At 35.3% G+C, this 27,967-nt stretch overlaps 2 protein-coding genes, 1 long non-coding RNA gene and 1 pseudogene across 11 annotated transcripts in view; 3 read left to right on the top strand and 1 right to left on the bottom strand.

Annotated features, from left to right (window-relative positions):
• Positions 1 to 9,870, top strand: part of LOC125829947 (G-type lectin S-receptor-like serine/threonine-protein kinase SD1-1) — a 40,825-nt gene extending 30,955 nt beyond the window's left edge. For 2 of the 9 annotated variants that reach the window (XM_049509165.1, XM_049509166.1), the window contains one exon: positions 2,744 to 3,086. In XM_049509165.1, the coding sequence (XP_049365122.1) occupies positions 2,744 to 3,046 (303 nt within the window). In that variant the 3' untranslated portion in view covers positions 3,047 to 3,086. Of the gene's footprint in view, positions 1 to 38; positions 1,363 to 1,494; positions 1,734 to 1,865; positions 2,077 to 2,176; positions 2,415 to 2,457; positions 2,650 to 2,743; positions 3,087 to 8,140; positions 8,380 to 8,520; positions 8,732 to 8,831; positions 9,070 to 9,155; positions 9,307 to 9,400 lie in introns of those variants that run through there. The other 7 variants (XM_049509159.1, XM_049509162.1, XM_049509163.1 and 4 more) reach the window with 7 other exon arrangements.
• Positions 97 to 16,973, bottom strand: LOC125829982 (uncharacterized). The gene is made up of 3 exons (XR_007443116.1): positions 16,853 to 16,973; positions 6,859 to 7,071; positions 97 to 205 (listed from the first exon to the last, which is right to left on the bottom strand). It is a non-coding gene; the product is annotated as an uncharacterized LOC125829982 (long non-coding RNA).
• On the top strand, positions 16,444 to 19,778 carry LOC125829949 (G-type lectin S-receptor-like serine/threonine-protein kinase At4g27290; annotated as a pseudogene).
• Positions 19,779 to 25,073: 5,295 nt separating this feature from the next.
• On the top strand, positions 25,074 to 27,967 carry LOC125829959 (G-type lectin S-receptor-like serine/threonine-protein kinase At4g27290). The gene is made up of 6 exons (XM_049509189.1): positions 25,074 to 26,196; positions 26,327 to 26,568; positions 26,702 to 26,912; positions 27,018 to 27,255; positions 27,339 to 27,489; positions 27,574 to 27,967. Exons 1-6 carry the CDS (start codon positions 25,401 to 25,403, stop codon positions 27,874 to 27,876), a joined length of 1,941 nt encoding a protein of 646 aa, XP_049365146.1. The 5' UTR covers positions 25,074 to 25,400; the 3' UTR covers positions 27,877 to 27,967.

Raw genomic sequence — 27,967 nt, 5'->3', positions numbered from 1 at the left:
AAGTAGATACAAATTTCAGAAATGTATTTGCCACTATCCAGAAAGTAAAAACCATGGCATCATCTATGGAAGCTAATTTCTTCATACTTTTTTTGTTGGTTTTCTGTTCTTCTATACACAATATTATTTCTACTACAACAACAGATTTAATCAGTACAAATCAATTCATCATAGATGGTGAAACTATTGTTTCATCCGGTGGAACCTTTGAGCTGGGATTCTTCAGTCCCAGCGATTCCTCAAATCGATATATTGGGATTTGGTACAAGCAAATACTTCCACATATCCAAACAGTTGTATGGGTAGCAAACAGAGAAAAACCACTCACGAATACATCTTCAGTACAACTGAAGGTCACCAAGCCTGGAATACTTGCTCTTTTCAACGACAAGAATGAAACTATATGGTTTACTAACACCTCAAGATCAGTCCAGAATCCAGTTGCAGTGCTTTTAGATTCTGGTAATCTTGTTGTAAAAGATGCAAATGATAACAATCCAGAAGATTTCCTCTGGCAGAGCTTCAATTTTCCGACTGATACGCACTTGCCCGATATGAAGCTTGGCAAGAATTTTAAAACTGGCCATGAGGTTTACCTTTCAGCATGGAAGAGTGATAATGATCCAGCTCCAGGAGAATTCACTCGTAATATTGATCCTACTGGATATCCACAGGTTCTCACCAAACGTGGCACAGATGTATTAAACCGTATAGGACCATGGAATGGTTTACGATGGAGTGGGGCACCCATACCACTACTAACACAAAGCAGACTTTATACATTTCAATTTATTTTCAATGAGGAGGAGGTTTACTATATTTTTTCTCTCACTAATTACAGCTCGGTTTTATCAAGAATAGTCATCACTAGCAATGGTGATATAGAACGCTTCATGTGGGTGGAGCAGACAAAGAGATGGCATAGCCACTACAAGTTACCTGCGGATAATTGTGATACATATAGGTTGTGTGGTGAGCATGGGAGCTGTGACTTAGGTACTCAACCTATTTGTGGATGTTTGGACAAGTTTGTACCTAAATATCCACAACAATGGGAAAAGGGAGATTGGACAACAGGGTGTGTTCGGAGGACACCCTTAGATTGCAACAGGGAACATGTATTTATAAAATATCCTGGATTCAAGTTGCCAGATACTAAGCACTCTCAGTACAATAAAACCATGACACTCGAAGGGTGTAGGCAAGTATGCTCCACGGACTGCTCCTGCACCGCTTATTCAAGTCTAGATATAAGCAACGGAGACAAAGGTTGCTTATTATGGTTTGGGGAATTGGTTGACATCAGAAAGCTGTCGGAAAGAGGACAAGACATTTTCATCAAGATGGACTATTTAGAGGAAGGTAAGAACTTGTTAAAGAAATTTCCCATGAAGTATTTCTTAACCTTTTTTTTTCAACACATAGAGATGGTATAATGCAAAGTTAGTGACCTGTCTTGATTTGCGGTGGCTGACTTTAAAAAATTAATTGTAGAATCTGAGGCAGGTTCAAAAAGAAAGAAGGCAACGATACTCGCAGTGAGTTTCTCATTGTTGATGGCAACGATTCTGCTAATCCTGATTTTGTTGTGGTACAAACGGAAAAAGAAGAAACTGAAACACAGAGAAGATTTTGAGCTGCCACTGTTCCCATTGGCTACAATAACAAGAGCCACAAATAACTTTTCGCTCAACAACAAGATTGGAGAGGGTGGATTTGGACCTGTTTACAAGGTATACAGTGTAAATTTGTTGGAACGGTAACTAGTTTATGCTCAAGATCAGAGTGCTAGAAATGATTTTATTCTGCAATATTCTCATCTTTGTAAAATCTATGTTCTGCTATTATACATTTGCCATTTCTAGGGAGTACTGGAAGAGGGACAAGAAATTGCCGTGAAGAGACTGTCGAGGACTTCCATGCAAGGAATTGACGAATACAAGAACGAAGTTATCTATATTGCCAAGCTTCAGCATAGAAATCTTGTGAGACTTCTGGGTTGCTGCATCCAAGGGGAAGAAAAGATGTTGATCTATGAATACATGCCTAACAACAGCCTAGATTCATACATATTTGGTTTGGATTTCTAACCTATTGAACAAGCTAAAATGAGTAATAATTTGATCTAGTAGTCATAACATGAAAAAATATGCTCACAAGAAAGCTTATTTTGCAGACCAAACAAAGAACAAATTACTTGATTGGCCAAAGCGTTTCAACATCATCAATGGAATTGCTCGTGGCTTATTGTATCTCCATCAAGATTCACGACTACGGATTATTCATAGAGACCTTAAAGCAAGCAATGTTTTGCTAGATACAGAAATGAATCCAAAGATATCAGACTTTGGCATGGCCAGAAGTGTTACAGGAAATGAGATGGGAGCAAAAACACGCAATGTGGTTGGGACACAGTAAGAATCTCTAATAGCATACAATGTACTCTCATATGATATCTTTGCTTCTTTAATTCTTATGGTGTTGTTTTATTGGCACAGCGGTTACATGTCCCCTGAGTATGCAGTAGATGGGATGTTTTCGGTAAAATCAGATGTGTTTAGCTTTGGGGTATTGGTGTTAGAGATTGTGAGTGGCAAGAAAAATAGAGGATTTATGCATCAAGATCACAACCTTAACCTTCTCGGTCATGTAAGCATTGTTTAACCTGTATTACACACACTAGTCATTTTTTTCTTTACAAAAATAGAATTTGTCATGATCCATATGATCTAAACTCAAACAGGCATGGAAGCTTTACAAAGATGATAGGTCCTTGGAACTAGCTGATGAGCAGTTAGCTGATTCTTGTAATATTTCTCAAGTTTTAAGGTCAATTCAAGTGGGTTTATTATGCGTGCAACAACATCCAGATGATAGACCAAGCATGTCTTCTGTGGTTCATATGTTGGCTAATGAGAGTCTACTGCCAAAAGCAAAAGAACCGGGATTTTTCACAGAACGAAACATATTCGATGAAGGAAAATCAGGATCGCAGACAAGAAGTTCAAAAAATGAATTCACAATCACAATGTTAGATCCTCGGTAGGTGTGACAAAATAACTATTTAAACTTGTGTGTACATGAATAGGAAAGATATGTAAGAACTTAAAATAAACATCAGGTTGAATTTTTCTACTTGATTATATTATCTATCTATACTTATGCATTGGATCTTTTTATCTATTTCTGTTGTTCTTCGAATACATACTTTAGGTATGTTTGTGTTTCTTATATAACAACAAAGACGAAGAAACTGATTTCACTAACCAAATGTTCCCCATTCATATTCACTAAATCTGCTATAACGAAGCAATATATTTTGAACAATTCTATAAGTGAATACAAAAAATTAACTCAAATGATTGCCCAGGTAATATTAATATAGAATGACTACAACACCAACTTTCCCCAAATATCAAAATCATCAAAGTAACAGCAAAGAACCATACCAAAGTAGAGCTTCTTGTAAAGGGAGAGGCGACTGCCGGAGATGGAGTCTGGAAAGGGATAATTCCGGAAGATTAGCCTGAAAAATCTACTTTGAGAAATAGGATCTAAGAACGAGCAATTTTGTTGTAAACATCAAAAGGGAAAATAGGGAATACTCACATATTTACTATGCAATTTTTATTTTTATTTTTGGAACCCAGGATAACCCGCAGCCGCTACAACCTCTGCCACAGCCTCTGCCCTTCGGGTGAGCACTCTGTGGTGAGCACTTTGTGTGCACTGGGTAAACCCCCACTGTGTAATAGCCTGCAAACTGTAGCCACAGCCTCTGCCTTTCGGGTGAGCACTCTGTGGTGAGCACTTTGTGTGCACTGGGTAAACCCCCACTGTGTAATAGCCTGCAAACCACACAGGAGATGTAAACGCACTAGGCAAACCCTATGCGACAGACTCGACTCAGAAGGCATTGAGGGGGGATCGATCCCGGGTCATCCGTGTGGATAACCACCCTCCAAACCAATTAAGTCATCCCGAAGGACACAATTTTTTTTTGTGTGGGTAATTATTGCTCTTTTCATACTTTTTTTTTTTAGTGTTTAGTGTAACTTTCTATATTGCTCTATTTGGATTCAATGAAATTTTCTTGGTATTTATGGTTAAAAAAGAAGCTTCCCACCATTTCCCTCGAATCTAAGGAAAATAAGGTGTTAAATATTTGACTGGAACATCACTTACAAATTGAAGGACGTCCACTTGTCCATTTCATGTAGATTATGTTGACGTGAGCTATAAAATATAATAGTTTTGAAATAAAATGTGAAATTATTTTATTTTTTATTTGATTGAAGGTATTAGATAATTAAATTATTTATTTTATCATTTAAATTATAAATAAATTATTTCATATACATAAGTATGATAACTTATCTCAAAATAATTTATTCCAAAATAATTAATCATAAAATAACTTATTCCTGCCCAACAACCCCACTAATAATACTAGTTTTTCTTAACTTGCACGGCAATTTCCTCTCTTGATTCTTTGAGAGGTGGACCCAATGATTTAAAAGTGTTGGGGACATCATTATTTTTAATATAAATAATATAAACATGTCAACTACTTGCTATAAATTTTGAGGTGAATTCTCTGAAAACTGAAGAAAAAAACAACCAAACGAACTGGACTATAATTAATAAAATGTTTTAAAAAATTAAAATTTGATACATGCTAAAGTGGAAAATCAAACCCAAGTAAGATCATTAAATGTCCATTTATGCACGTCAAATCAAGAGAATTTTATTAATATTTCTCCATATTATCCTTAGTACCTTTAGATAATATACAAAGTAAAAGTTGTTAGATTAAAAGTTTTAATATACCATTAATAAAGTTAATTTTAATATTATGTATTGGAGTTTTGCTTAATTCGATCTTATAGTTTTGTATCGTGTAAAATCAATTTAAGGAAAAAGCTCTTTCTAACATGATTTTTGTCATATTTAAGACTCAATCAGAAATTTCGAATTAAAAATAAAAGAATTTTATCATCAATACCATCATAATCCTTATTAATCATATATATTATTAGATCCATGTAAGGATAATCTTCAACGAAAACAAACAATGTATGCTTTCTTCTTAGCTTGTATTCTGCAATCGTGTATTAATTGCATTGGTTGAGATTTTTAGGAGTTCGGATCCTAAAGGGCAAAAAAAAGTTGACAAAAATTTTAAAAGGGCACATCAAATTTTTTTCTAATTAAAAGGGCAAAATTGCTACTGACGTAGCGATTTTATTTGACGCCGTTAACAGATTAAAATCGCTGTCCTATCAACGATTTTGTCCAACTTTTTTTTTTTCAGAAAATCGCTGCCCGTGCAGCATTTTTATAAAATCAAATTTATTTTATTTTTTTGGAAATCGCTGCCTTGGCAGCGATTTTCGTTTATTTTTTTTTAAATAGCTGCTGTTGCAGCGTTATTATAAATTTCGTGGTTTTTTTTTTTTTAATTTTTAGAAATCACTGCCATGGTAGCGATTTTGGTGGAATTTTTTTTTTTTTTGAAATTTCTGTCAACTAGTTAACATCTAATTGTAAAAGAAAAAAAATAATTTAAAAATCGCTGCCTTGACAGCAATTTTGGTGGAATTTTTTATTTTTTTTGAAATATCTATCAACTAGTCAACATCATGTCGACTAGTTGACCAAAAAAAATAAAAAATTCCACCAAAGATTTTAAAAAATAATTAAAAAAAAAATTTACAATTAGATGTTGATTAGCTGACAGAAATTTTTAAAAAAGAAAAATCAAACGAAATTTTTTTTTCACCAAAATCGCTGCTTTTTTTTTTTTTTTAAAATAAAAATAGTTCCATCAAAATCGCTGTCTTTAACAGCGATTTCTAAAACGCTGCAACATCAGCTATTTTTTTTAAAAAAAACTAACGAAAATCGCTGCCCTCCAAAAAAATAAAATAAATTTATTTTTATAAAAACGATTTAATTTTTTTAAAAAAAAATCGCAAAAACGCTGCACAGGCAGCGATTTTCTGAAAAAAATAATTAAAAAATTGTACAAAATTGCTGATAGGGCAGCGATTTTGATCTGTTAACGGTGTCAAACAAAATCGCTACGTCCCCTTTTGGTTAGAAAAAAATTTGATGTGTCCTTTTGAAATGTTTGTCAAATTTTTTACCCTTTAAGCTCCGAACTCAAGATTTTTAGCAATAACTCAAGATTCTCTTTTATGGAAAGTTTTTTTTTTTTTAATCTCAGTATCAAATATCAGAGTGACAACTAACAATAGTGGTTAGTATCAATCAGTTATCACATTCCTGATTCATCCTATTTCACGTTAAAAGAGTTACTACTCCCTCCTTACCTTTTTAGTTGACTCAATTCATAACCTAAAAATTCTGACTCCACCGCTACCGTCCATTAGATGCTTTAAGTTGTGGTATGGCAAACTTTGGAACCAAAATCCAAGGCTAGACTAGTCAAATAATATCATCCAGAAAAGTGAGGTGGTGATGGACTGACCATAGCTTTCTGATATGGTAACGGAATTCCTACACTCAAATATTGAAATGTAAACTTTGTCAAAGAGGTGTTACAAACTTCAAATGACTGTCTATAGCCGTCATTGTTAACGACTATTCAACTAGAAATTAACATGGTGCCGTGTCCAAAAAGGATATGAAGTAAATACAAATTTCAGAATTTTATATGCAAACACTTTCCAGAAATTAAACCACAGCATAATCTATGGAAGCTAGTTTCTTCCTACTTTTTCTGTTGACTTTCTGCTCTTCTATACACAGTAGTTTGTCTACGACAACAACCGACTTAATTACTACAAATCAATTCATCATAGATGGTGAAACTATTGTTTCATCCAGTGGAACCTTTGAGCTGGGATTCTTCAACCTCAGCGGTTCCTCAAATCGATATATTGGGATATGGTACAAGCAAATTCTTCCTCATATGCAAACAGTAGTATGGGTTGCAAACAGAGAGAAACCACTTACCAATACATCTTCAGTCATTTTGAAGGTCACCGAACCGGGAATACTTGCACTTCTCAATGACAAGAATGAAATTATATGGTCTACTAACACCTCAAGATCAGTCCAGAATCCAGTTGCAGTGCTTTTAGATTCTGGTAATCTTGTTGTAAAAGATGCAAATGAAGACAACCCAGAAAATTTCCTCTGGCAGAGCTTCAATTTTCCAACTGATACACACTTGCCTGGTATGAAGATTGGCAAAAGTTTTAAAACTGGCCATGAGTTTTACCTTTCATCATGGAAGAACGATAATGATCCAGCTCCAGGAGAATTCACTCGTAGCATTGATCCTACAGGATATCCACAGATTCTCACCAAAAGTGGGACAAATGTATTATATCGTGTAGGACCATGGAATGGTTTAAAATGGAGTGGGGCACCCATACCACTGCTACAACAAAGCGGACTTTATAGATTTGAATTTGCTTTCAATGAGGAGGGGATTTACTATATCTTTTCTCTCATTAATCACAGCTCGATTTTATCAAGAATGGTCATGACTAGCAACGGTGATATACAACGCTTTGTGTGGGTGGATCAGACAAAGAGATGGCATATTCACTACAGGTTACCTGCGGATAATTGTGATACATATAGCTTGTGTGGTGTGTATGGAAGGTGTGACATAGATAATGAACCTATTTGTCTATGTTTGGATAAGTTTGTACCTAAATATCCACAACAATGGAAAAAGGGAGATTGGACAAAAGGGTGTGTTCGGAGGACACCCTTAGATTGCAACAGGGAACATGTATTTATAAAATATCCTGAAATCAAGTTGCCAGATACTAAGCACTCTCAGTACAATAAAACCATGACACTCGAAGGGTGTAGGCAAGTATGCTCCACGGACTGCTCCTGCACAGCTTATTCAAGTCTAAATATAAGTAATGGAAACAAAGGTTGCTTATTGTGGTTTGAGGAATTGGTTGACATCAGAAAGCTGTCGGAAACAGGACAAGACATTTTCATCAAGATGGATTCTAGAGAACAAGGTAAGAACTTGTTTAAGAAATTTCTCATGAACTGTTTCTTAACTTAGTATTTCAACACATGGAGATGGTATTATTCAAAGTAAGAGGCGTGTCTTGATTTGCAGTGGTTGACTTAAAAAATGTAGAATCTGATGTAGGTTCAAACAGAAAGAAGGCAAAGATACTCGCAGTGAGTTTCTCATTGTTGGTGTTAACGATTCTGCTAATCCTGATTTTGTTGTGGTACAAACGGAAAAAGAAGAAACTGAAACTCAGAGAAGATTTTGAGCTGCCACTGTTCCCATTGTCGACAATAACAAGAGCCACAAATAACTTTTCGCTCGACAACAAGATTGGAGAGGGTGGATTTGGACCTGTTTATAAGGTATACAGTGCAAATTTGTTGAAACAGTAACTAGTTTATAGCTTTATGCTCAAGATCAGAGTACTAGAGATGATTTTCATTCCGCAATATTTTAGTCTTTGTAAAATCTATGTTTTGCTATTATACATTTGCCATTTCTAGGGAGTGCTGGAAGAAGGACAAGAAATTGCTGTGAAGAGACGGTCAAGGACTTCCATGCAAGGACTTGATGAATACACAAATGAAGTTATCTATATTGCCAAACTTCAGCATCGAAATCTTGTGAAACTTCTGGGTTGCTGCATCCAAGGGGAAGAAAAGATGTTGATCTATGAATACATGCCTAACAACAGCCTAGATTCGTACATATTTGGTTTGGATTTCAAACCTATTACACAAACTAAAATGAGTAATAATTAGATCTATTAGTTATAACATGAAAAAATCTGCTCACAAGAAAGCTTATTTTGCAGACCAAACAAAGAATAAATTGCTTGATTGGCCAAAGCGTTTCCACATCATCAATGGAATTGCTCGTGGCTTATTGTATCTCCATCAAGATTCTAGACTACGGATTATCCATAGAGACCTTAAAGCGAGCAATGTTTTGCTAGACATAGAAATGAATCCAAAGATATCAGACTTTGGCATGGCTCGAAGTGTTACAGGAAATGAGATGGGTGCAAAAACACGCAAAGTTGTTGGGACACAGTACGAATCTCTAATATTATACAGTGTACTCTCATATGAATGCATCTTGCTTCTTTTATTCTCATGGTGTTGTTTTATTGGCACAGTGGTTACATGTCCCCTGAATATGCAGTAGATGGGATGTTCTCGGTAAAATCAGATGTGTTTAGCTTTGGCGTATTGGTGTTAGAGATTGTGAGTGGCAAGAAAAATAGAGGATTTTCCCATCAAGATCACAACCTTAACCTTCTCGGTCACGTAAGCACTGTTTAACCTGTATTACACACACAAGTCATATTTTTCTTTACAAAAATAGAATTTTTCATGATTCATAAGATCTAAACTCAAACAGGCATGGAAGCTTTACAAAGAGGATAGGTCGTTGGAACTAGCTGATGAGCAGCTAGCTTACTCTTGCAACATTTCTCAAGTTTTAAGGTCAATTCAAGTGGGATTATTATGCGTGCAACAACATCCGAATGATAGACCAAGCATGTTTACTGTGGTTCAGATGTTGGCTAATGAGAGTCTACTGCCAAAAGCAAAAGAACCAGGATTTTTCACAGAACGAAATGTATATGACGAAGGAAAATCAGGATCGCAGACAAGAAGTTCAAAAAATGAAGTCACAATCACATTATTAGATCCTCGGTAGGTATGACAAAATAACAATTTAAATTTGTGTGCACATGAATAGGAAAGATATTATGGCTATTGTGAAATAAAGTAGTAAGTAATACTTAAAATAAACATCAAGTTGAATTTTTCTACTTGAAGATATTATCTACTTATGGATTGGATCTTTTCATCTATTTGTATTGTTCTATGAATATATTATACTTTAGATATGTCACTTGTATAACAACAACAAAGAAGAAGAAAGTGATTTCAATAAGCAAATGTTGCCCATTCAAACATGAGTCCAAATTGTCGTTTCATATTCATTAAATCTGCCAAAACGAAGCAATATATTTTGAAAAATTGAAGACACAGACAAGTCCTTAAAGGTTAATACCACTCTAATCAGAGATAGAAATATGTGAATGATACCTCTACTGCTCTTCTTAAATAAAGTTGAATGCAGAATTAACTCAAATGATTGCGCAGGTAATGCAGAATCACTCTATCAACAATTTTCCCCAAATATCAAAATCTGAAAGTAGCAGCAAAGAACAACATACCAAAATTTGCAACTATAGAGTAAAAATGGGAGTTAATAATTTTGATGGTCATTCAACTATCAACTCTTTTCACAGAAACTCACTCAACTTTCATTTTTAACTCAAAAATCACTCAACTATGACTTCTTTGCATAGAAAATCACTCAGCCTATTTTATTATTTTTTTTCACTAAAATTTGTTGACATGAAATTTTTATTTTTAACTAAAATTTAAAAAATCAAATATATATCCATTTAAACCATTTAATGACCCACCTCATTTAACCCGACCCGCTAAAAATATGATATTAAACTTTTTATTTTATCATTAGTTCCCCAAATCATTCTCTCTTGACTCCTTTTTCTCCTAGCGTTCTTCTTTTTTTTTTTTTTTTTTTTTTTTTTTACTTTTTTAAAAAAAATTTAAACTCTAAAAATAAATACAACCCCTCAAAGGTGCCTGTTGGCCTTTGGAATTAAAATAAAAATAAGAATACAAGCCCTCAAAGGCTAAACAAACTTTTATCTATGATAAACTCAAAAGCAAGACAAGATTATAAGAGTTGCTCTTTTTTGCGTTTTTTTTTTTTGGTTTTGTTTTTCATTCTGATTTCTTGCCTAATTAATCTTGGCTTCTTTAGCTGTCAAGAAGCTTAATATTTAATAGCTCCAACTTTTTTTTATATATGTTAATGGAATGAAACCTTTTGTCGGTATATCTCCAACTTTTTCTTTAGCTGTCTGTATATTTAACAGGCCACTTTGAGGGCTTGTATTTGTTTTTAGAGTTTAAAAAAAGTTAAAAAAAAAGAGAACAAGAACGCTAGGAGAAAATTGAGACAGAGAGAATGTTTTGGGGAACTAATGATAAAATAAAAAGTTCAATATCATATTTTTAGCGGGTCGGATTAAATGGGACGGGTCATTAAATGGTTTAAATGGATATGTATTTGGTTTTTAAAATTTTGATTAAAAATAAAAATTTCATGTCAACAAATTTTAGTGAAAATAATAATAAAATAGGATGAGTGACTTTCTATGCAAAGAAGTCATAGTTGAGTGACTTTTGAGTTGAAAATAAAAGTTAAGTGACTTTCCTCGAAAAAAGTTAATAGTTGAGTGACCATCAAAGTTATTAACTCTAAAAATGGAGAAGTAGACTAGGAAGAGAAAATTCCGGTTTTGGTTTCCACTACTTACTGTCCGCTACCCAAGATAGAAGGGACTATCGAGATTTCTGCTTAAGCACGAAGAAGTAGTTGCTAATTCACCACAAATTTTTGAAGTTATACTTGGATATAAGGGACCCCTTTTTTTTAATTCTCTCTATTGAATAACTTTATTCACTCTAACAATTGGACTTTAGATTTGCGATAGAAGTCGAATACGATTAAGTAACTAGGGGAAAAATATACAGACTTTAGAGCGTCAAGTCATACACAAATCAGAGTGACTTTACTACTTGAAGAAAGAAAGCTGCTTCGGCAGGGTCGAAGAAGACGTGTAAGATACCGAGGGGCCGAAGCTTCTTTATAGTAAGCCGTCTGGAAGCCTTATTTTTTACTTTTTTATCGTGTCTTATGGGCATGTTCACAGAGGAAAAGGCTCTTCATGGCGCGAATAGGCCGATAGCCTTGAAGCGAGAATTCTTAGTTGTTCGTGTCGGCAGCTCTTCCTACCTCTAACTGTTCTCCTAACCGGGAATTCATCTTCAGAGCTAAGTCCCAAGGAGGCATGTTGAAATGTACGGACGTAGGTTAACGTCTCGTCCTACAAATGATAGCAAGGCCGCCCATGGGATGCACAAAAAAATTGTTTTTACTACTTATTCGTAACGGAGCTTTAAATTGAGAGAATAATTTTATTTTACTCTTAGATTTTTAGTGGAGTTTCAATTTGAGAGTAACTAAGATATGGTAAGAAGCTAAGTGATAATTTTAACTTTTTTATTTGTATCGGAGAATTTTCATATACCACACCAAAAAGAATTTTTGTTTCATTTAATTCTAATATATTGCCAATCATTTATGTTTTAGAATATAAGCCATAACGATGTAATTTTGTTTAAAACTCATGTGGCATTGTACCGACAAAATGATGACTGGGTGATGATGTAAAATAATGATTTTTCAATGAATTGTATATTTTTTTATCAGCTAACACATAATTTAATTAAGTCATTTTGTGAAAAAAAATTTGATTATTCCTATAGAAAAGAAGAAGAAGATATTAGTGATAAAAAGTAGATTATTTATTTTATCATGTTATTTTTCTCCTATCCGCTCATCGCGAGGAAACGAGATTATTGTTTGATGCTCATTTAACAAAATAAAATGTTGTCAAAGTTTGTAACCTTAATGCTTAAATAGTCGTCACTGGTCCCTATAGTTAAACTATAGTAAGTATTAAATTACTTGGGAGGAAAAAAGAAAAAAAAAATACAGAAAAACACATCAAATGGCTATCAACTTCTTTACTTAGAGCAAACGTTCGTATAATTATTTCCCAACGGCTGAGGCCCTTTATGGATAAACTAATTGGGCCCTGCCAGACAAGTTTCCTAAAAAATCGACAAGCCTCGGATAATGCCATCATCATCCAAGAAATCATTTCCCACTTCGGAAAAATGAAAGGGAAGAAGTCAAACCTAATTCTAAAAATAGACCTCGAGAAAGCTTTTGACAAAATAGAATGGTCCTTAATCAGATAAACTCTTATCTATTTTCACTTCCCTCGTAACATTATAAAACTTATCATTTCGTGTGTTACGACAAGTAAAATATCGATCCTAGTCAATGGAGATAAAACATAATTCTTTGAACCATCAAGGGGGATAAGACAAGGGGATCCACTATCGCCATACCTCTTTATCCTCTGTATGGAAATCCTATCTAGGAAAATAGATCAGGAGGTCCAACTGAAAAACTGGACTCCAATAAAAATATCCCACAAAGGGCCCTTGATATCACACTTATTTTTTGCAAACGACCTAGTACTGATGAGTAGAGCTATAAAGCCAACTGTAAGTGTATTCTGAAAATAATGAAAGACTTCTGCGAATCCTCTGGACAAGTAGTAAACACGAGCAAATCAAAACTAATATTCTCCAAAAATTGTCCTGACAATACAAGCAACATGATATCCAAGAAGCTGAACATAAAAAAAGGCAGTCATTTTGAAAAATACTTAGGCTTCCCAATTATGCACAAAAGAAGCTCAAACAATGACTTCCAATTCATTATTGACAACCTCCAATCGAAACTAGCAGGATGGAAGACAAAATTTCTTAATCTAGCAGGACGCACTACCTTAGCGAAAGCCTGTCTAAATAATATTCCCATTCATATCATGCAAATGATAAAATTACCAAGAACTATCACAAAAAAAATTGATCAAATACAACGTAATTTCATTTGGGGATCCACTAGTGAGAAAAGGAAATTACATATGGTTAAATGGAAAGTAGTAACCTCCAAAAAAAATGAAGAGGGATTGGGCGTCCAAAGATCAGAAACAAAAAATTTAGCCCTCCTATCCAAATTAGCTTGGAGAGCTTTTCAACAACCAAATTTGCCATGGGCCTCAGTTTTACTAAGGAAGTATTCCAACAATATGAAATTAGATAAGGATACCAAAGCCAACAGTACACATTGCAAACTCTGAAAAGATATGCTAACAGGCTGGAATATATGCAGAAAAGGCATGGGATGGGTTCTGGGAGATGGGAAGTCGACATCCTTCTGGTACGATGTTTGGCTACCAAATGGGAAAACAATTAGGGAACAAATACAGGGCCCCCTTAGAAAAAAGAAAATAACATTAGAGTGGGAGAAGTAATCCTAAAGAACAACATTCTGAACTTAAACGTAATAACCTTTGAGCTCTCAAAAGATATCCTCCTACAAATAAATTGTACATACATATCCCATAACAGAAAAGATAAGGCTATGTGGAGGCCAAGCCCTCGAGGAACACTATCAACGACCTCCGTATATAAAATGCTAGCAGAACAAGATAAGACCATTACTTCTGATAGCTTCAGTTGGATATGGCCCCTTTACTGCCCAAACAAAATAAAATACTTCATTTGGCTATGCCAACATAAAAGATTACCTACTCGAAAGTATTTACATTCTATAGGAATAAAGATTGACCCACTATGCCACATATGTAACAAAATGGAGACAATAGAACATATTTTTGTAGAATGCTATACCTACCGTAAGAAAAATGTGGAAAAGTCTCAAAGTGCTACAATCCATAAATCAGATTGGAAATGCCCAAGGGAGTGATTGGCTAAACATCATTAAAAACCTCCAAGTACTTTTAAACACAAAATACATTGGCTGGAAAGAGGGATTCCCCTTCTTCCTATGGAACATATGGCTCAAGAGGAATGAAAATTACCACCAGAACACTAAAACTGACATCTGCACGAAAAAAATTCTTAACCAAGCTATCGAGTTCTACACCTTACGGGAAACACTTGCCTAAAGGAAAAAAACGATCAAAACTTTGATCAGATGGATTCCTCCTATACAAGGCTACAAGTTGAATACTGATGGATCCTCAAAAGGAAACCCAGGCAAAAGTGGAATAGGTGGAGTCATAAGAGACACCAAAGGAGAATGGATAGTAGGCTTCATAGGAAATCTCCATCTGGCAAATAACATTAGAGCAAAATTAACAACACTTATACAAGGGCTCAAATTGACATTAATCAGAGGTCTAATGCCATTAGAGATCAACACAGATTGCAAGGAACTCATAAGCATCATAAATAATGATCACCCTTCCTACACTAACATGCTTCTTGATTGCAGGGATCTGCTGCGCAGGCTGGGGAGCCCCCAATCCACCACTCGTTTAGGGAGACTAATAGGGTGGCAAATGCACTAGCAAGGGAAGGATCAAAAACAGTCCAAGATAACTCCATTTTGTGCTTGGATGTTCCTCCAGTGTTTGTCTCAGAAGCGCTGGAAGCAGACAAGGAAGGAACATTTTTGTTAGATTACAAAAGCCAATATTAGCTCCTAATGTATGTAATAGCTACAATGCTGCTGAATCCTCCCTTACGTTACTAAGCGAGCGTACTGCTCTGCCCATCCCATGTAATGATGCATATTAAATTGTTAATATAAGTATCTTGCTTTACAAAAAAAAAAAAAAAAAAACTTTAACAAAATTAAATTCTCCATCAATCCTGAATTTTAGTAAGTAAATTTTACGATTGTTTTTGTACAATTCAAACTTTTAAAACTGACTGTACAAGAGTTCAATACTTACACAAATGAAGTTGATGAATTTCTTTTGAAATTTAAACTTCTAGTGTTTGGCATCAATTAGTATTTCAATATTTTAATTAAACGCATGTGAGACCAATACATTAACCTTTCTAAATTCTAATTCATAAACTAAGATTATTCATACTATATTACAATAATATCAATTATAATAAAATCTTGTCTTCCAACACAAGATTCACGTTCCAACGTATATAACGAGTCTACCAATTTTAGTGACTTCCAAATATGAATTTAAGAGTGAGGTTGGACGTGTGGTCCTCCATTTATATCACTTACAAATACAAATTGAAGGAAGTCCATTTCATGTAGTTTACTATCACATGAAAGTTAAGCTACTTTTTCCCAACTCGCACGGCAATTTCCTTCTTTTCTTTGAGAGATGGACCCAAGGAAATACGAGTGTCGGGGGCATCACTATATTTAATATAAATATTCTGTTTTTCCTTCGGATAGTATAGACATATCAATTTCAATACAAAATTTGAGGTGAACTCTTTGAAAGCTAAAGAAAAAAAAAAGCAATTAAGAGAAAACTGGACTATAGTTACTAAAATTTCAAAAAAAATAGAATTTGAAAAATTGCTAGTCAAAAATCGAACCTAGGTAAGACCACCAAATGTCCATCCATAATCATACCGTATTTTGTTGAATATTGGACGAGATCAGCCAAGAAACTTATATGTCAAAGTAGGAGTAGTTGAAATCTCCCTTCTGCAGTGACTGCAACATTGATTGTAGAGATTGATGGTGAATGTTGAATAACGTTTTAAGATATTTACTCGACAAATTATCCCAAATCGATAATGACTAGTAGAAATAAACAATACTAGTAAATGCCGTGTCCCAAAGGCATGTCAATTGTCAAGTAGTAGTAATTAACACAATTTAATTCATGAGTGTGAAACAACACCTGAAGTCTAAAATCTAACTATTGTGGGTGATATATAGGCCACACAACTTAAACTTAGGCATCAAGGCATAGTAAATGGGAACTATTTTCTTCCTACTAATTTTCCTACTGTCTTTCTACTATTGTATACCCAAGATCATTTCCACTACAACAAATGTAATCACGACAAATCAGTCAATTGCAGATGGTGAAACTGTTGTTTCATCAGGTGGAACCTTTGAGCTGGGATTTTTCAGCCCCAATGATTCTACAAAGCGATACATTGGGATATGGTACAAGCAAATTCTTCCTCATATGCAAACAGTTGTATGGGTTGCAAACAGAGAGAAACCACTCACCAATACATCTTCAGTCGTTTTGAAGGTTAACAAGTGGGGAATACTTGCTCTTCTCAATGGCAAGAATGAAATGATATGGTCCACGAACACCTCAAGATCAGTCCAAAATCCAGTTGCAGTGCTTTTAGATTCTGGTAATCTTGTTGTCAAAGATGCAAATGATGACAATCCAGAAAATTTCCTCTGGCAGAGCTTCCATTTTCCAACTGATACGCACTTGCCTGAAATGAAGCTTGGCAAGAATTTTAGAACTGGCCATGAGGTTTACCTTTCAGCATGGAAGAACGATAATGATCCAGCTGCAGGTGAATTCACACGTCACATTGATCCTACTGGATATCCACAAGCCCTCATCAAAAGTGGCACAAGTGTAGTGGCTCGTATAGGACCATGGAATGGTTTACGATGGAGTGGATCACCCATACCACTACTGGAATGCTGCTTTTTTTCAATTTATTTTCAATGAGGAGGAGGTTTACTATAGCTTTTCACTCATTAACAGCTTGGACTTAACAAGACTAGTCCTGACTAGCAATGGTTATATACAACATTTAAAGTGGGTGGATTGGACAAAGAGATGGCATATTTACTACAATTTACCAGCGGATTATTGTGATACACATAGCCTATGTGGTGCCTATGGGAGCTGTGACATAGATGATACACCAGTTTGTGGATGTTTGGAAAAGTTTGTAGCTAGATATCCACAACAATGGGAAAAGGGAGATTGGTCTGAAGGGTGTGTTCGGAGGACACCCTTAAATTGCAAAAAGGAACATGTATTTATAAAATATTCTGGAATCAAATTGCCAAATACAAAGTACTCTCAGTATAATAAAACCATGACACTCAAAGGGTGTAGGCAAGTATGCTCCAGGAACTGTTCTTGCACAGCTTATTCAAGTCTAGATATAAGCAACGGAGACAAAGGTTGCTTGTTTTGGTTCGGGGAATTGATTGACATCCGAAAGCTGTCTGAAAGAGGACAAGACATTTACATCAAGATGGATTCTTCAGAGCGAGGTAATAACTTGTTTAAGAAATTTCCCATGATGTGTTTCTTACACTTAGTGTGGCCTATCTCGATTTACCATGGCTGATTTAAGAAATTGATTGCAGAATCTGAGGCAGGTTCAAAAAGAAATAAGGCAATGATACTCACACTCATGAGTTTCTCATTGTTGATGGCAATGATTCTGCTAAGCCTGATTTTTTTGTTGCACAAACGGAAAAAGAAGAAGAAACTGCTACTCAAAGAAGATTTTGCACTGCAAATGTTCCAATTGTCAACATTAACAAGAGCCACAAATAACTTTTCGCTCAACAACAAGATTGGAGAAGGTGGATTTGGAGCAGTTTACAAGGTATATAGTGCAAATTTGTTTGTAAAGTAACTAGTTTATGCTCAAGATTAGAGTGTTGGAGAAGATTTTAATTCTGCAATGTTCTCGTCTTTGTAAAATCTCTGTTTTGCTATTATACATTTTGTAAAGAAATGAACCTTGCATAACTCAACCCCAAAAGCTAGCTTATGAGGGAAACATTGCCCAAACCATATAAAGAGTTCGAATTCTCCTCATCCCACCAACGTGGGACTCAAAGATCCCGTCTCACACTGGACATCTAGAGAACAATTAACATGGGGGCCCAACATCGGTAAACCATAAATTGGGATGGGCTTAGCTCTAAAACCATGTAATGAAATGAACCTTAGGCTTAACTCAACTCAAATGCTAGCTTATGAGGGGAGGATTGCCCAAGATCATATAAGGAGTCCAAATTCTCCTCATCCCACTGATGTGGGACTCTAACACATTTGCCATTTCTAGGGATTGCTGGAAGAGGGGCAAGAAATTGCCGTGAAGAGACTGTCAAGGACTTCCATGCAAGGACTTGATGAATACACAAATGAAGTTATCTATATTGCCAAGCTTCAGCATCGAAATCTTGTGAGACTTCTGGGCTGCTGCATCCAAGGGGATGAAAAGATGTTGATCTATGAATACATGCCTAACAGAAGCCTGGATTCGTACATATTTGGTTTGGATTTCTAACCTATTACACAAGATAAAATGAGTAATACTTTGATCTATTAGTCATAACCTGAAAGAAACTGCTAACGAGAAAACTTATTTTGTAGATCAAACAAAGAAAAAATTACTTGATTGGCCAAAGCGTTTCCACATCATCAATGGAATTGCTCGTGGCTTATTATATCTCCATCAAGATTCTCGACTACGAATTATTCACAGAGACCTTAAAGCAAGTAATGTTTTGCTAGATATAGAAATGAATCCAAAGATATCAGACTTTGGCATGGCCAAAAGTGTTATAGGAAATGAGATGGGAGCAAAAACACACAATGTAGTTGGGACATAGTAAGAATCTCTAATATTATACAATGTACTCTCATATGACATCTTGCTTTAATTCTCAGGGTGTTATTTTGTTGGCACAGTGGTTACATGTCCCCAGAATATGCAGTAGATGGGATGTTCTCGGTAAAATCAGATGTATTTAGCTTTGGCGTCTTGTTGTTAGAGATTGTGAGTTGCAAGAGAAATAGAGGATTTGTCCATCAAGATCACAACCTTAACCTTCTCGGTCATGTAAGCACTGCATAACCTTTATTACACACACAACTCATTCTTTTCTTTACAGTAATGGAATTTGTCATGATTCATAAGATCTAAACTCAAACAGGCATGGAAGCTTTACAAAGAAGATAAGTCCTTGGAACTAGTTGATGAGCAGCTGGCTGATTCTTGCAATATTTTTCAAGTTTTGAGGTCAATCCAAGTGGGTTTATTATGCGTGCAACAACATCCAGATGATAGACCAAGCATGTTTTCTGTGGTTCAGATGTTGGCTAATGAGAGTCTACTTCCAAAAGCAAAAGAACCGGGATTTTTCATAGAACGAGACGTATTTGGTGAAGAGAAATCAGGATCGCAGACAGGAAGTTCAAAAAATGATGTCACAATCACATTGTTAGATCCTCGGTAGAGTGTGACAAAGTAACTCTTTTTAGTGGCGGAGACATGATTTTTACCAAGGGGGTTCAAAATATAAAATAGTAAACAAGCAAAAAACAATTGATGATAAACGGAGGGGCTAACCTTAATCCACTACATTTTAGCTCGCCTTGTCATGCCTTGCTCCATTGAGCCATTCTAAAAATTTCTTATGCTTTTTTTCTCTTTTCACTTTGCAGTGTTTAGACCTTTTTTTTCTTTCATCAGAATTAGTGCAACTCATTTTGATGTCAATAACCTGCATTCACCCCAAAAAGTAGTGAGTGCATTCTTTTATGTCACATAAATTGTCATATTGCATTATACCCCTAGTAAAATCATATAAAATTCTCAACAAAGTCAATTTTTGAGAAAGAATCATATTTTCTTTGAATAAACTATTTCAATAACCAAATGTTGACCATTCAAAACCCAGCATAACGTCAGGCCAAAAGACTTTTCACTAACTCTGCTAAATGAAGCAATATATTTTGAACCATTTCAAAACCCAGAGAAGTCCTTGAAGGGTGAGACCACTCTAATCAGAGATAAAAAATATGTAATGATACCTCAAATGAACTGCGCATTTTCCACTAGCGAAAGACACCTGCTCTCTAATTTCTATTCTTTGTTATTTGTATCGAACTTATATGTTCCAAAGGCGAGAGTCATTCTTCTGATTCAATAGAGCGATAACTACTCTACCCTCTCGAGTTATTTCATTTTTTTTTAATGAAAATTGGAATCAATCAGAAAGAAACTTTGATATACCACCTATAAATTATTATTTTTGTAAAGAACAAATAAGAAAAGGCAGAAAGTAGTTTCAAAAGAATGAAATCAGATTCGTTTCTTCTTAAATAAAGTTTAATCTATAAGGGAATGCAAATTAACTCAAACGGGTACACAAGTAATGTAGAATCTGAAACAAACTCGAATTCTCAACACAAATATCCAAACATTATATAATAAGATAGCCAAATTACAATAACAACACTTGAATTACAAGGAGAAGTACTGAAATATCAAGTAACTAGAGATAGAGATAAGAATGGGAATGAGAAGTTAAGACTTTAGAAAGAAGATGAGAGGAACAGACGATTTCTTCATAATACGCATAACTCTTCTGTCTAATCCCTATTCCTATTTAACTATGGATAATTGGGCCTGGATCCCAAATAAAACCCTCTAGTATTTTACTCGGCCCAAGAATTTCATCTAAATCAGACCCATTCACCACTTCTAACACATAAGCCCGTACAAAGTCTACTTGATTCACAACAATACCCCCATCCTGAATAAGAACCTTGTCCTCAAGGTTCGGATAGAACAATATGAATATCATAGCAGCGAACTTGTTAAGACTTGGATATATGTTAAGAGTTGCTTTGACAAGTATTTTGTCTTCCCGGACAATCCTTTGGAGGGAATATATTAATAGCCACCTGACTAAGGCAATATCAAACGTGACATTCTCAGCAACATTTGCATTGCTAAATGTTACAGTATGAGGTGAAAATACATCAATACAGACTGAAGGAAATTCCAATGACAATGTTGCTTCCATTTCGTTTTTAGTCAATACACTGATGTACTAGTTAATGTGGTTCAATATTGTATCCACATTATGATAAGCAACTTCAAGATGAGACCATGCAAATGTAATATATGTCCAGACAAAGGCATTAGCACTTGCCATTAATATACCACATGGGGTGGATAAAAGCAATAACTTTTTTTAAATTCAAGCTTTGCACATGCTGGATAGAAACATGAAACAAGGTTCTGAATATTGCTCAGTCCATGAAAATCTTGATGGACAATTATATGACACATGCTGCATTTGATTTTATTGTTATCGTCCAAATCCTCAACCCATTTATATATACCACATCGCTCTGTAGTCCACCTTGCAAGAACATGCTCATGCTTTTGTCTTACGATTTCAAATATTTGTTGGTGATCTAATTTCTGAGAATTCCAACGTCGCACCACTCTCTTCTCAATTCCACCACCAACAAGGAAAGATTCTCCTTGATGCACAGTTAGTGCGCAAACTGGTCTCTTAAGTTGCTTTGCATTTACAAGAATATCTTGAGTTTGGGTGTGGAACAAAATGCCACTATTCAAATGGTTTAACTTCACAAGCTGCCGATGTATTCCAGGATCCCATACATGTAAAATTATACCATTTCCAACTAAATTGCTTCGAGAAACCAAACATTTAAGGTCATAACCATCACATTCAACAAGTTCAGGACACATGTCCAAGGAAAAAATAATATAGCAGCCAACATAGTCCCGACCATCATTAGTAACTTTACTCATAAGCATGGCATGATTGAAAGTGGAAGAAATAGAAGGCATCACCTCCCAACGTAGAGCAAGCCCGAAAGGGTAAGCAAATAATTGATTCCAGCGATCATCCAAAGCTTTGCGAATATAAAAAATGGAAAGGTTACAGGGAGTAGATACTATAGAATTAATCTAGAATGAATGCTTATCTGCATTTGCAATCACAAGTTCTATAGGTTTGTTTATGATGGAAACAATTTCTTCTTCATCATTCTTGTCTTCATTTTTAACATCATCACCACAACTATTTACCTTTGAGATAGAACTTACCAGATCATTAGGGGGAATGAAAAGTTCAATAGGCTTGCTAGATGTACCGAGAGAATGTGCATCTTTGTGCCTATCAGAGGATTCACCAAATACCTTGCGCGCATTGGTATTGCTTTTGCATCCCGATTGTTCACTGTGATGTTGCGATAAAAGTGAGTTAGTTATGTTGCTCCATCGTGGATGGACATATGTGCAGCCTGGGAACAGTACATCTGACTCACCGAATCTATCCTCACAACAATTTTGGTACTCAATCACATATGGTAACTGTCCGAGATTGGTGAATCTCCCTTCTGTGGACTCGTATTCTTTCTGTTTAAATCGAATTCTCACCTTATCAGCGAAATGCAGCCAATCAATTAATTGATTATTTCGAAATAGCCATTGGTATCATTTCAATGCTTCACCGTCAAGGTAGAACGATGCCACATTAAGCTTCTGATCTTCCTCAATTTTATAGAAATCAAAATAATGTTCCGCTTGAACTATCCAAGCCTCCGGATTCTTGCCTCTAAACTGCCATAATTTGGGGTTCGTAACTGTATTTTGGGGTTCAAAAGAGGTCATAGCCTTTCCCCCCAAAACCTCCAGCAACATCGAACAAAATTCAGTGAGATCCTTACGGATAGAATCCTTCATCTCTTGTATTGAATCACGAATTGAATCATCAACAGAAGCCTTGAGTACTCTATGGTCCTCCATTAGAGAAACCTCTGGATGAAAGCACCAATGAAACAAACTCGAATTTTCAACACAAATATCCAAACATTATATAATAAGATAGGCAAATTATAATAACAACACTTGAATTATAAGGAGAAGTACTGAAATATCAAGTAACTAGAGATAGAGATAAGAATGAGAATGAGAAGTTAAGACTTTAGAAAGAAGATGAGAGGAACAGACGGTTTCTTCATAATGCGCGTAACTCTTCTGTCTAATCCCTATTCCTATTTAACTATTGATAATTGGGTCTGGATACCAAATAAAACCCTCTAGTATTTTACTTGGCCCAATAATTCCATCTAAATAAGCCTCATTCACCACTTCTAACACATAAGCCCGTACAAAGTCTACTTGATTCACAACAGAATCACTCCACCAACAATTTTCCCCAAATATCAAAATCATGAAAGTAGCAGCAAAGAAGTATACCAAAATATGAAGCCCTAGCGTTACAACGGAGAGGCGACTGCCGGAGATGGAGTCTGGAAAGGGAGACTTCGGTACAGGAGCCTGAAAGTCTCAAAGTAAAGCGCCATTAATTTGTGGCTTAAAGCTTCGTCCCTGTGACGAAAAAAAGAGCAACAGTGAAAAACATTATATTTATTTATATATAAAATATAAAAAAGAAACGGAAAAGCTATAAAAAAAAATGTCCCTTAAGTTAATAGTCCAAAAATGTACCATTAATTATTTTAATCCAAAAATAAATATAAAATTTTCATTTCAGTAAATTTAACAAAAAAGATCATACTCCCTCCGTTTACAAAAGAATCACCTCATTTCCTTTTTAGTTTGTTTAAAAAAAGAAGAATGACTCTTTTCTTTTTTGACAATATTTTAATTTTAGTTTTACACATGACATATTTAAGACTACAAGATCAAAATACATTTTGATATATTTGACGTAATTTTAATTTAGAATTACAAAATTAAAAAGTTTTTTATTTGCTTAAATTTTGTGTCAAATTATATTAAGTCATTTTTTTTGATATAGAAGTATATATTGATGGGTGATCTTGGTGAAATATAAAAAAATGTGTAAATCTTGAGTAATAAAATAAAGTTGATTAGTTTTCTAAAGTGAACTATCCTGAATCCTACGTTGTTCAATAACACCATATAAGATATTATCTCCGACTTTATTAAGACTTGGGCCCGTATGTCGCTTGTATTCTCCTCAAAAGTCAGGTCTTTTTGGAATGGACATAGACTTCTTATACTAATTAATTACGCAGAAAACGACTTATCATATTAACATCACAATCATGAAATTTCTATCTTGTTTTCTTCCTAAATGGTCCATTTTTTTTTAATTAAATGTTACCGTTGTCCAGACGCTGTTTTTAAAAAATGGAAAATTTACATCTTTTTTTTTTTTTTTCTTTCAGAGCCTGTGAAGTATGAATGACTATAAATATTCAAAAATGTGCTACGGAATTTCAACACTGCAACATCACATTAGGTGAGTTTGGCTCTAAAGACAAAATAATCATAGTCAATAAATAGGCGACCAAAGACTTTGGCAACATCAATAATGGACGCCAGCTAGTTTCTTGTATTGTCTTTCTTCTCTTCTTTTTCCAAAATGGGAACGGAGTTTCTCATCAATTCCAATTTTTTATGTAAAATTTGTTTAAGAGCCTTACAAACTTCAACTGCCCGTCTACAACCGCCATTGTTAACGACTATTCAAACAGAATAAATATGGTGCCATGTCCCAAAGGATCATATGGAATAAATGCAAATTTCATAAATGTATAGCTGATCAAACGCTTAGACCTCAAGGCATATCTATGGAAACTTGTTTCTTCCTACTTTTTCTGTTGGCTTTCTGCTCTTCTATACACAATAATTTTTCTACAAACTTAATCACTACAAATCAATCCATCATAGATGGTGAAACTATTGTTTCAAACGGTGGAACCTTTGAGCTGGGATTTTTCAGCTCCAGAGGTTCCTCAAATCGATATATTGGGATATGGTACAAGCAAATTCTTTCTCATGTACAAACAGTTGTATGGGTTGCAAACAGAGATAAACCACTCACCAATACATCTTCAGTCGTTTTGAAGGTCACCAAGCCGGGAATACTTGCTCTTCTTAACGACAAGAATGAAACTATATGGTCCACTAACACGTCAAGATCAGTCCAAAATCCAGTTGCAGTGCTTTTAGATTCTGGTAATCTTGTTGTAAAAGATGCAAATGTTGACAATCCAGAAGATTTCCTCTGGGAGAGTTTCAATTTTCCAACGGATACGCACTTGCCTGGTATGAAGCTAGGCAAGAATTTTAGAACTGGACATGAGGTTTACCTTTCAGCATGGAAGGAAGATAATGATCCAGCTCCAGGTGAATTCACTCGTACCATCAATCCTACTGGATATCCACAGTTACTCACCAAACGTGGCCCAAGTGTATCGGCTCGTATAGGACCATGGAATGGTTTACGATGGAGTGGGTCACCCATACCTCTACTAGAATGCTGCCATTTCCAATTTGGTTTCAATGAGGAGGAGGTTTACTATAGCTATACACTCATTAACAGTTCGACTATAACAAGACTAGTCCTGACTAGCAGCGGTTATATACAACGTTTGACGTGGGTGGATCGGACAAAGAGATGGCATATTTACTACAATTTACCAGCGGATAATTGTGATACACATAGCTTATGTGGTGCCTATGGGAGCTGTGACATAGATAATACTCCGGTTTGTGGATGTCTGGAAAAGTTTGTAGCTAAATATCCACAACAATGGGAAAGGGGAGATTGGTTAGAAGGGTGTGTACGGAAGACACCTCTAGACTGCAACAAGGAACATGTGTTCATAAAATATTCTGGAATCAAGTTGCCGGATACTAAGCACTCTCATTACGATAAAACAATGACACTCGAAGACTGTAGGAAGGTATGCTTCAGGAACTGCTCTTGCACAGCTTATTCAAGTCTAGATATAAGTAACGGAGACAAAGGCTGCTTACTATGGTTTGGGGAATTGATTGACATCAGAAGGCTGTCTGAAAGAGGACAAGACATTTACATCAGGATGGATTCTTCAGAGCAAGGTAAGAACTTGTTTAAGAAATTTCCTTGATGTGTTTCTTACACTTAGTTTTTCAACACATAGAGATGGTATTATGCAAAGTTAGTGGCCTATGTCGATTTGCAGTAGCTGACTTAAGAAATTGATTGTAGAATCTGAGGCAGGTTCAAAAAGAAAGAAGGCAAAGATACTCACATTGAGTTTCTCATTGTTGATGGCAATGATTCTGCTTAGCCTGATTTTGTTGTTGTACAAACGGAAAAAGAAGAAGAAACTGCAACACAAAGAAGATTTTGAGCTGCCACTGTTCCAATTGTCAACCATAACAAGAGCCACAGATAACTTTTCACTCAACAACAAGATTGGAGAGGGTGGATTTGGACCTGTTTACAAGGTACACAATGCAAATTTGTTGGTAAAGTAACTAGTTTATGCTCAAGATAAGAATGTTACAGATAATTTTCATTCTGTAATATTCTCGTCTTTGCAAAATCTATGTTCTGCTATTATACATTTTCAATTTCTAGGGAGTGCTGGAAGAGGGACAAGAAATTGCCGTGAAGAGACTGTCGAGGACTTCCATGCAAGGAATTGACGAATACAAGAACGAAGTTATCTATATTGCCAAGCTTCAGCATAGAAATCTTGTGAGACTTCTGGGTTGCTGCATCCAAGGGGAAGAAAAGATGTTGATCTATGAATACATGCCTAACAACAGCCTAGATTCATACATATTTGGTTTGGATTTCTAACCTATTGTACAAGCTAAAATGAGTAATACTTTGATCTATTAGTCAAAACATTAAAGAAACTGCTGACAAGAAAGCTTATTTTAATTTGTAGATAAAACAAAGAGCAAATTACTTGATTGGCCAGAGCGTTTCAACATCATAAATGGAATTGCTCGCGGCTTATTATATCTTCATCAAGATTCTCGACTGCGAATTATCCATAGAGACCTTAAAGCAAGCAATGTTTTGCTAGATACAGATATGAATCCTAAAATATCAGACTTTGGCATGGCTAGAAGTGTTGCAGGAAATGAGATGGGAGCAAAAACACGCAATGTGGTTGGGACACAGTAAGGATGTCTAATATCATACAATATACTCTCATATGACATTTTTCTTCTTTAATTCTTTTGGTGTTGTTTTGTTGGCACAGTGGGTACATGTCCCCAGAATATGCAGTAGATGGGATCTTCTCGGTAAAATCAGATGTTTTTAGTTTTGGTGTCTTGTTGTTAGAGATTGTGAGTTGCAAGAGAAATAGAGGATTTGTCCATCAAGATCACAACCTTAACCTTCTCGGTCATGTAAGCACTGTATAACCTTCTCGGTCATTCTTTTCTTTACATTAATAGAATTTGTCATGATTCATAATATCTAAACACAAACAGGCATGGAAGCTTTACAAAGAAGATATGTCCTTGGAACTAATTGATGAGCAACTAAACAATTCTTTCCATATATCTCAAGTTTTGAGGTTAATCCATGTGGGTTTATTATGCGTGCAACAAAATCCAGCTGATAGACCAAACATGTCTTCTGTGGTTCATATGTTGGCTAATGAGAGTCTACTGCCAAAAGCAAAAGAACCGGGATTTTTCACAGAACGAAACATATTTGATAAAGAAAAATCAGGATCGCAGACAAGAAGTTCAAAAAATGAAGTCACAATCACATTGTTAGATCCTCGGTAGAGTGTAAACAAGAAAACTATTTTGACTTGTGTGCACATGAATAGTAATTTTAGAAATAGCATAGAAATTTGATTCTTGACTAATATAACAA

This window comes from Solanum verrucosum, unplaced genomic scaffold (genome assembly GCF_900185275.1).
Source record: "Solanum verrucosum unplaced genomic scaffold, falcon-dt-bn FXZP01000282.1, whole genome shotgun sequence".
Taxonomy (NCBI): domain Eukaryota; kingdom Viridiplantae; phylum Streptophyta; class Magnoliopsida; order Solanales; family Solanaceae; genus Solanum; species Solanum verrucosum.
This window is presented reverse-complemented; position numbering and strand designations above follow the sequence as displayed.

Bases quoted from the DNA above. Each gene is read 5' to 3' on its own strand.
- LOC125829959 (XM_049509189.1), top strand. From the start codon at position 25,401: ATGAAGCTAGGCAAGAATTTTAGAACTGGACATGAGGTTTACCTTTCA. The intron at 26,569-26,701 runs GTACACAATGCA...TTCAATTTCTAG, and splicing joins GATTTGGACCTGTTTACAAG to GGAGTGCTGGAAGAGGGACA. The intron at 27,490-27,573 runs GTAAGCACTGTA...AAACACAAACAG, and splicing joins ACCTTAACCTTCTCGGTCAT to GCATGGAAGCTTTACAAAGA.